Raw genomic sequence first — 9,220 nt, forward strand, 5'->3', positions numbered from 1 at the left:
TCGTATTTTGATCTCGAGAGAGTGTCGATCGATGTGACTTGATGTACAACGACCGATACACCTTTGTAAAGATCGACCGACAGAACGATAGTTGCGTCGATCGATGGTTATTCTAGCGAGCTTTGCGAACGGGTTTAACTTGTTCTCTAACCTTCTAAGACCAACTGTCGTTGAGCCAGAGTTGGTTAGATCACGCAAGTGGGTTCAGGTATTGAGGGGAAACGGTTAGTTGGACTCAATTAATCCTAAGATCTAAAATGAAGGTGATCAATCTCAATTTTAGCATTAAGTTCACAAGCAATGAAAGAACAATCAAAACACATTTTTAATAGTCATATTAGCAGTACATAATTTCAACCATGGTGAGAAACCTAAATCTAACAATTGGTTTACTTAAACATATTCATGAGAGACAAACTCAAATGAAACATAGAACACAAATAGATAGAGTAATAGAAATAAAGAAGTGCAAGATCTTCTCTGTTTTGCAGTCTCAGATCTATCCCTCCAATCCTAAGCTCTCCTAATAGTAGCCAAAATGCTCCTTCTCCAAACTAGGTCTTTTTTTGTTCAAGTCTCCCTTAAAATGATACAAAACCCTAGTACATATAGCCTAACAGGCGGCTAGGGACTTAAGTTGCAAATAATAGATCTTCTGGGAAATGAAATCTTTTAATTTGCGATTTCATTCGTGTGACTGGGCATCGATCGATGCACATGTATATTTGTCGATCGATGGTAAGTGATTATGATCGACCGATGTTGCTCTTCAAACGTCGATAGATTTTCCTTGCGTAAAAGCATTCCAGAATGTCCCAAAAGTATCATTTCCTTCCGTCAGGTGAATAAACATGTATTTGCTTTGAAAAGACTCTAAAATATGATTAATACATCTTAAAACCTTTATATACCATGTATAAAAACGGGTGAAAATCATGGTATATCAACTACCCCAGACTTATCTTTTGACTTGTCCTCAAGTCAAACCAACAGACAGTCTCTCTGGAAGAGGGTTGAAAACATCAGGGACTCACAGATTTGAAACATTGAAATTATCACCTCTATAATATTGCATTCCACATCTAAAGTTCCTTCTTACAGATATTCATTATGCAATATCCTAGCTTAGCAACCAAAGTCATCTAGCCAACAATCTTAACTAATCTTATTATCAATATCCTCAACCAACCTCATTTCTCAATGTAAAAAGTGTAAGCTTTACCTTGGGAGTATCGATCACAGGATGCAAGGATTTCAGACAAGTATCTGGAACTGCAGGTAAAAGTTAGTTCCCAATTTCTCTCTCTCTAATTTCTCTCTTGAGTCAAAGTCTGCTTCCATTGCAGGATCAGTGACCAAGATTGGACATGCTTCCATGAATCAAAACTTAATGGTGGTTGCCACCAAGCTCTGTTCACTTCTTTTTGACCTATATCCAAGAGTTCTTTGCGAAAGCGAGCCTTGAAGATTGCCGCCTCCAAGTCCCGTTTCGAACTCTTTTATTGGAGTCTTTTATGAATCAACCATTAATGGTTTTAGCCACCAAGTCCTGTTCAGACTCATCCTAATTAAACAATAGATCTTATTATATTTTATTATATATATATATATATATTTTTTTTACATAACTAATCTAGGGTCGAAATTAGAGAGAGGAGTGTGATATATAATTCTACAAAAGGCTTTACCTTCCAGAATTGTCTGAAGAATCCGATCCCATGTATACCAAGCCCCAAGACAAGCAGTGAAGTCAGGTTAGTGTTGGAGGTTAGCTTTGGTTCTTTCTAACAAGCTAGCAAGTGTGTATAGTTGACTGGTTGATCCACTTTAGCATCTATAGTATTATCTGCTATCAGTAAATCTAGAATGGTGCTAGAAAGTGGTTAGACATTCAAGTAGAAATCATAAGTTCATAATCCCCTTCTTGACTCAATAAAATTATTTTTGAAAAGATTTTTGACAAAAACTCAAGAAAGTGGTGTTAGTAACGACCTCCCCCAGACTTAAATTGCACCGACTCGGTGCAAAGTGCCCAAGGGTAGGTTAAAATCAAGTTTGATGTTTGAGAATGTTAGAGTGAAAATGAAGTACCTATCCATACTACACATCGATCGATGTAATCCTCTCAATATTGATCGATGTTACTCGCCGAGAATCGGTCGATGTAATCCTCTCCATATCGATCGATGGCGAAGCACAAAATTTTTGTGTGTGCTTGGAGTCAAACTTGAAGTTCCTTGCCTAATGTTAGCTCTGTTAGACAACCAAGCATATGAAATAATAAGCATCCTCAGGCATAAAATATAAGTTTAAAAACATAAATCCTACAAGTTCAGAAAATAAATAAACAAGTTCATAATAGGAAGATAAGAGATAGAGATATGAGGACTAGTCGGTGTCCTGCGTGCTGGTGCTGGTGCTGGTGCCTGCGCTCCTGTAGCTCTCCTGCTCCGACAAGACACTCTAGCCCAGATGGCCTGAAGAGCGTCCACCACAAACCTCTGAAAGTCTCCCTGGTCGTGCATAGGGATGTCCGGTATGTTCGGGAAGTCGGGAAGAGGCGGTGCCTGTGCGTCCTGAGCTCTGGTACGGCGAATGCTGGGAGGTCGGCGTGACATGTTCCGGGGGTTACGGAGGAATGCCTCGTCTGGCATGAATCGAAGCTACTCCACGCTGTTCCCGAAATCAGTGATCATCCTATCCGTTAGGGGTAGAAGACGATGCTCATCGCGGATCCTGAAACGCCAGAGTTTCCCTTCCTCGAGCCATAGCGAGTGCACCAAGTGCTGCTCGTCGAGGAAGGCGTGGTTGCGGTCGGCAGAGCGAGGGTCGAGGTACAGGAAAATTGGGGTCAGAAGACTCCCAACTGTATCCTTCTTCTTCTTACCCTTGCTGGTGAAGGGCTTCTTCTTCAACCCCACCAGGTGCGCGGCAAAGACAGCTCCGAGGTTCGGCGGGCTTACTTCGCCATCCTCGTCCGACTCAACCAAATCCACTACGCCATTCACTGCGCAGAAAAGTAATGTGAGCTCCTTTATCCTGACCTTGTTGGTCTCCATCTTGCAAACCAGTGTGTTTGCAAGGAGCCGTGGGAAGTAGCGAAGTGCAGGATGTCGGAAGTCTGATAGCACGGCCATGGTCGTGTCCCAAACTCCTGTGCCGACGATGTCCAAGAATCCCTCGAGGTGTGGGAAAGGTGGGACCGTGTAGGAGGCGATGCTCTCATCGAAACCGTAGATGCGGCATAGCTCGGTGATAGTGATCCTGTAGCGTGTCCCTCTGGCGAAGAAGGTCAAAGTACCATCTCCCGCTACCGTCGCTGATGAAGTCCTGTGGGTGACCTCGACAGTGGCCATGAACTAGCGGACGAGATCGGGGTAGAGGTCGTAAGCGCGAGAGGGCATGGTACCGAGTCCGAGCTGTGTGATCATGTCCTGAATATCTCCCTCGATCCCGAGCTTCTTTAGGATGCGTCGGTCGAGGAATTTGGTGGGCTCGATAGAGACTCCCAGCCAAGCATTGTAGAAGAGGCTGTCGTAGTCGTCCCAGTTGTCGGACAGGGACGCTGACGGCACTCATTGCTGTTGATCGCTGCCTTAGGATCATCATAGCCCGGGACATCGAAGGGTGTGTTTTTGGCGCGAGGCCATGGAGGACACTGTGGGTTGGTGGAGCTGCTAGTCTGGTCGAACCTCCTTTTCGACCTGAGTTCTCTGTTTCGTGTGTTTGTTTCTGAACTGCTCATCTGAAACCAAGAAGAAAAGAAAGTTAGCATTGTCGATAAAAGGTAGTATCGATCGATGGGTTATACAGAACATCGATCGATATTGTCGTGTCGGAACAATCGGACAAGAGAGCATCGGTCGACGAGTTCATATTGACCGATGTCGTATCGCGAAACCTGCAACATCACTCAACTCCAAATCGCGTTTATACGAATCAAAAGGCATAAAAATCACAAACCGAACTCTAGATAAGCAATATGAACTACAAAAACATCTCTCATTCACACTAAATCAAGCGTTCTAGTCCAACTCAAAATGAAAACCCTAATTTTTCGAAAAATTGAAAATTTCGAGTGCATACCTTGAATGCTGATTTCGGGAGTGGATTTAACAGTTTCAGAGTGAAAAATCGAGTGGATTTAAGTGAAAAACGGACGAAATCCGTCAAGAATCGAGAGAGAAAAGGGTTGTTTTTGTTTTCGGTTCCGGTTGTGAATGAGGAAGAGGATGGGCCGATATCGAGTGAAATAAGTGTTTTAACCATCGATATACCCGCATCGATCGATGGCAGTGATGCCTTGTCGATCGATGTCCTCTTCTTAAAGACAAATCCTAATTTCTAAATCTCCTAAATAATGCTAATAAAAAGAAATACGAAAATTACTATTAATTACTATTAAATATAATTAATTAATTAATTTAATTTATTATTATTTTTATTTTTGAAATAAAATGGGTTGCCTCCCATTCAGCGCTTAATTTTTAAGTCTTTACCTCAACTTCCTGATTAAACTAATTATCAGGTTCATACAGCACTATGGGCGCTTTTGCTGGTGGTTTTGCCCAATAATGCTTAACTCGTTGGCCGTTTACTGTAAATTCATGGCCCTTATCATTTTGTAAGGTGATAGCCCCGGAGGGTTGAACGTTTGTTACGGTGAAGGGTCCAGACCAACGGGATTTTAGCTTTCCAGGAAATAAAGTTAATCTAGAGTTATAAAGGAGGACTTGATCATCCGGTTCAAAGTGCCGGGATATGATCTTTTTATCGTGATAAGCTTTAGTCCTTTCTTTATAAATTTTCGAATTTTCGAAAGGTAAATGTCTGATTTCATCAAGCTCGTTAAGCTGGATGAGTCTCCTTTCTGCAGCTGGTTTGATATCAAAGTTCAAAAGTTTGGTAGCCAAGCTGCTTTGTGTTCCAGTTCGACTGGTAAATGACATGATTTGCCATAAAAGAGGTGGAATGGTGTTGTTCCTAACGGAGTTTTGTAGGCGGTCCTGTAGGCCCAAAGTGCATTATCTAGTTTCCTAGACCAATCTTTTTTTGAGGTTCCTACGGTTTTCTCTAAGATTTCCTTAATTTTCCGGTTAGAGACTTCTACTTGTCCACTGGTTTGTGGGTGGTAAAGTGTAGCTACTCTATTATGAACACCATTCTTTTTAAGCAATCTATCAAAGATTTTGTTAATGAAATGAGTTCCACCGTCACTAATGACTACTCTTGGAACTCCAAATCTTGGAAAGATTATACTCTTGAAGAGTTTAATAACCACAGATGCGTCATTGGTAGGAGAAGCTACTGCTTCGACCCATTTGGATACGTAGTCTACAGCGACTAGTATATATTTGTTTCCATATGAAGACGGGAAGGGTCCCATAAAATCGATACCCCAGCAATCAAAGACTTCAACTTCAAGAATGAACTTTTGTTTCATTTCGTGTCATTTGCTAATTTTTCCACGTCTTTGGCATCTGTCACATTGGGTTATAAATGCGTGGACATCGCGAAAAGTGGTCAGCCACCAAAATCCTGTTTGGAGAATTTTCGTAACCGTTTTAAAGGTAGCGAAATGTCCTGCATAATCAGCTCTGTGACATTGGTAAATAATGTCCGGAATTTCAGCTTTGGATACGCATCGTCTGTATATGCCATCAGAACAATGCTTATGGAGGTAAGGTTCATCCCAATGATAGCGTCTTACTTCTCTGAAAAATTTCTTCCTCATATATCCCTTGAGTTCGTCTGGCTCAACCTCAGCTGCCAAATAGTTAACTATGTCGGCATACCAGGGTCGGTTATTCGAGTTTCTACCAATCGCGTCTACCTCCCGTTGTGATAATTCCTCAGGTGCTAGATTAATCTCATCACCGGAAACATTAACTTGTAAATTGAAGTTTATTTTAATAGACGGGGGTTCATGATCTTGGTTATTGGAGAGTTTAGAATTTACATCAGTCTCGTCATCGATCGATGTATCACTATGTGAATCGACCGATATGCCATCTCTCTCATCGATCGATAGATCTTCAGATGTGAGAGATGTTTTACCGACGAAAGATGTATCTATGTGTGCAACATTCTCTGTGGGGAAAAAATCGTCTATAGGGACATCATCCTCTATTCTTATCCGGGAAAGATGGTCATCGACTCCATTTTCTACTCCTCTCTTATCCTTAATCTCAATGTCAAACTCTTGGAGTAGTAGAATCCAGCGTATGAGTCGAGGTTTAGCATCTTTCTTTTGCATTAAATATTTGATGGCAGCGTGATCAGTGTAAACTATCACTCGTGAGCCAATCAAGTATTGACGGAATTTGTCAAAAGCATAAACTACAGCTAATAGTTCCTTTTCTATTGTTGCGTAATTCCGTTGCGCTTCATCAAGCGTGCGGCTTGCGTAGTAAATGGCATGTAGCTTTTTGTCTTTCCTTTGGCCTAAAACTGCTCCAATTGCGAAATCGCTCGCATCACACATGATTTCGAAAGGAAGAATCCAGTCGGGGGCTTGTACAATTGGGGTAGTGATAAGGGATTTCTTTAATTCTTCAAAAGCTTTCATGCATTTAGGGGTAAAATTGAATTTAATATCCTTGCATAATAGGTTATTTAAAGGTCTAGCGGTTTTGCTGAAGTCCAGTATAAATCTCCTGTAAAATCCGGCGTGTCCGAGAAAACTTCGCACGTCTTTAACAGTTTTGGGTGGAGGTAAACTGGTCATTACTTCAATCTTAGCTCTATCGACCTCTATTCTAGCGGCGGAAACCCTATGTTCTGATACTATTCCATCGTTAACCATGAAATGGCATTTTTCCTAGTTTAGGACAAGGTTCTTTTCTTCGCATCTTTCCAATACTTTGCATAAATTGTCGAGGCAACTCTTAAAATCTGAGACATAGACTGAAAAGTCATCCATGAATACTTCCATGAAGTCCTCGATCATATCCATAAAGATTGACATCATACAACATTGGAAAGTGGCGGGGGCGTTACATAGACCAAATGGCATCCTGCGATATGCGAAAGTTCCATAGGGGCATGTAAACGTTGTCTTTTCTTGATCATCCGGGTGTATAGGAATTTGGAAAAATCCGGAATATCCATCAAGAAAACAGTAATACTGGTGATTAGCTAATCTCTCCAGCATCTGATCAATAAAGGGAAGGGGAAAATGGTCTTTCCTAGTAGCGCCATTCAATTTCCTATAATCAATACACATCAGATGACCAGTAACGGTACGAGTCGGAATGAGTTCGTCCTTTTCATTCTTCACTACAGTGATACCTCCCTTTTTGGGTACAACATGTACGGGGCTTACCCATTTGCTATCCGAAATAGGGTAAATAACTCCAGCATCAAGGAGTTTTATAATTTCCTTTTTAATTACTTCCTTTAGATTCGGATTCAATCTTCTTTGCTGCTCTATTGACGTTTTAGCGTCATCTTCCAAGTTGATCTGATGCATGCAAAGATCGGGCGAGATTCCAGGAATGTCATCGAGAGAATACCCGATCGCTTTCCTGTACTTGCGTAATTTATTCAGCAATAAAGCAAGTTCTCCGCTAGTGAGATTGGCGTTGACGATAACAGGGTAGGACTGGTCATAAAGGTAAGCGTACTTAACACCGCTGGGTAGAGGTTTTAATTCTACCTTTGGTGCTTTATCTTTAGACCAATTTGATTGCAAGGGAGGTTGTCGATCGGTATCTTGTAGGTATCGATCGATGACAACTTCTGAGTCGTCATTTTCTTCGTTTGCAACTTTGATGCAAGCGTCCATTAGTCGCATGTAATCGTCTGTCCTATCTGATATGCTGAAAATTTCATTTTCCACGTGGTTAAGGGTGTCTTCTAAGGGGTTGTCTGAACACATATTTATGAAAGAGTCTCTTTCATCCTCAGAAACATTTTCCACGTAGAAGGCCTGGTCATCTATTAGGGGTCGCTTAATCAGTTTTTCCATATCAAAAGTCATCGAGATATCCCCTATGTTCAAATTAATTCGTCCTTCTTTGACGTCAATGATTGCTCCAGCTGTAGCTAGGAATGGCCGACCCATAATGAGGGGGTCTTTGGGTTCTTGTCTGTATTTCAACACAACAAAATCCGTAGGCACGATGCAATCGTTAATCTTTATGGGAACATCTTCGAGAATTCCTTCGGGTACCCTAATAGATCTATCAGCTAAAACCAGGATGATCGGAGTTGGCATGAACTCTCTATATCCTAATGTTACTGCAACGGAGTAAGGCATAAGGTTCACACTAGAGCCGAGGTCACATAATGATCTAGGAAAACACATTTTTTCTATTTTACAATCTAGGACGAAACTACCAGGATCTGATCTCTTTGTTGGAGTTTCTCCTTTAATCATAGCACTTACTTCTTCTGAAATCATCATCACGCTATGTTCTGCAATTGGGTAGTTTGGAGATGTCATGTCCTTTATATACTTCTTAATCGAAGGTGATATTTTTATAGCATCACTAAGGGACATCTCAATAGAAATTTTGTCTAAGGCTTTCTTGCAGATCCCGTTCTCTAATGATTTCTTAGTTCGCGTTTTAGGAGGAAAAGGGGGTAAAGTTCTATAGACTCTTTCAATTATGGGTTCGGGTTGAGTAGACCGTCGATCGACGGGTTTTTCAGGTTGTCGATCGATGGTAGGTGTTTTACGTCTCGGGTTTAAATCAGTTCTCCCAGGAAGACATCAGGCATCTCTTTTTATGGCAGTTGCAATCTCGGCTACTTGACCTTCTAATTTTCGGATTAGTTCTCCCAAAGAATCTGCTTTCTCCATTAATTCTCCGTAAACCATATTTATTTTTCCGTAAAACTCCGATTTTGTCTTACGGTTGCCAGTAAGAGCTGGTCTGATATTGAACCTCTCTCTTCCGGTACGTGATTTTACAGCAGTGTCATAAGCTTGCGTAAAGCTATCGACATTAAGCACATAGTAGAGATCGGAACAGTTCGTTCATTCATCCAAATAATCATCGGTGTCAGACAAAGCGTTGTCGTTGATCTGGGCTATATCAGATCGGTGTTTGTTTTGAAGAAAGGAATGAAGGGATTTAAGGGAATTCTTAATTTCTATCAAATCAGAATTGTCTTTTGGACTTGTGAAATTTCCTATCTCTTCATCCATCTTTTCGTAGGAACTTCCCGTTGTCATATTCTTGATAAGACGTCTAGCCTCTTCGGGATTCCTAGT

The 9,220-nt window shown here is 41.2% G+C and overlaps 1 protein-coding gene across 1 annotated transcript; it reads right to left on the minus strand.

Moving 5' to 3' along the window:
- Positions 1-2,276: 2,276 nt before the first annotated feature.
- On the minus strand, positions 2,277-8,552 carry LOC117128585. Its single transcript, XM_033281313.1, has one exon. It carries the CDS (start codon positions 8,501-8,503, stop codon positions 6,821-6,823), a length of 1,683 nt encoding a protein of 560 aa, XP_033137204.1. The 5' UTR covers positions 8,504-8,552; the 3' UTR covers positions 2,277-6,820.
- Between the last annotated feature and the right edge of the window lie 668 nt (positions 8,553-9,220).

The sequence above is a fragment of the Brassica rapa genome, chromosome A09 (assembly GCF_000309985.2).
Source record: "Brassica rapa cultivar Chiifu-401-42 chromosome A09, CAAS_Brap_v3.01, whole genome shotgun sequence".
Classification (NCBI taxonomy): Eukaryota; Viridiplantae; Streptophyta; class Magnoliopsida; order Brassicales; family Brassicaceae; genus Brassica; species Brassica rapa.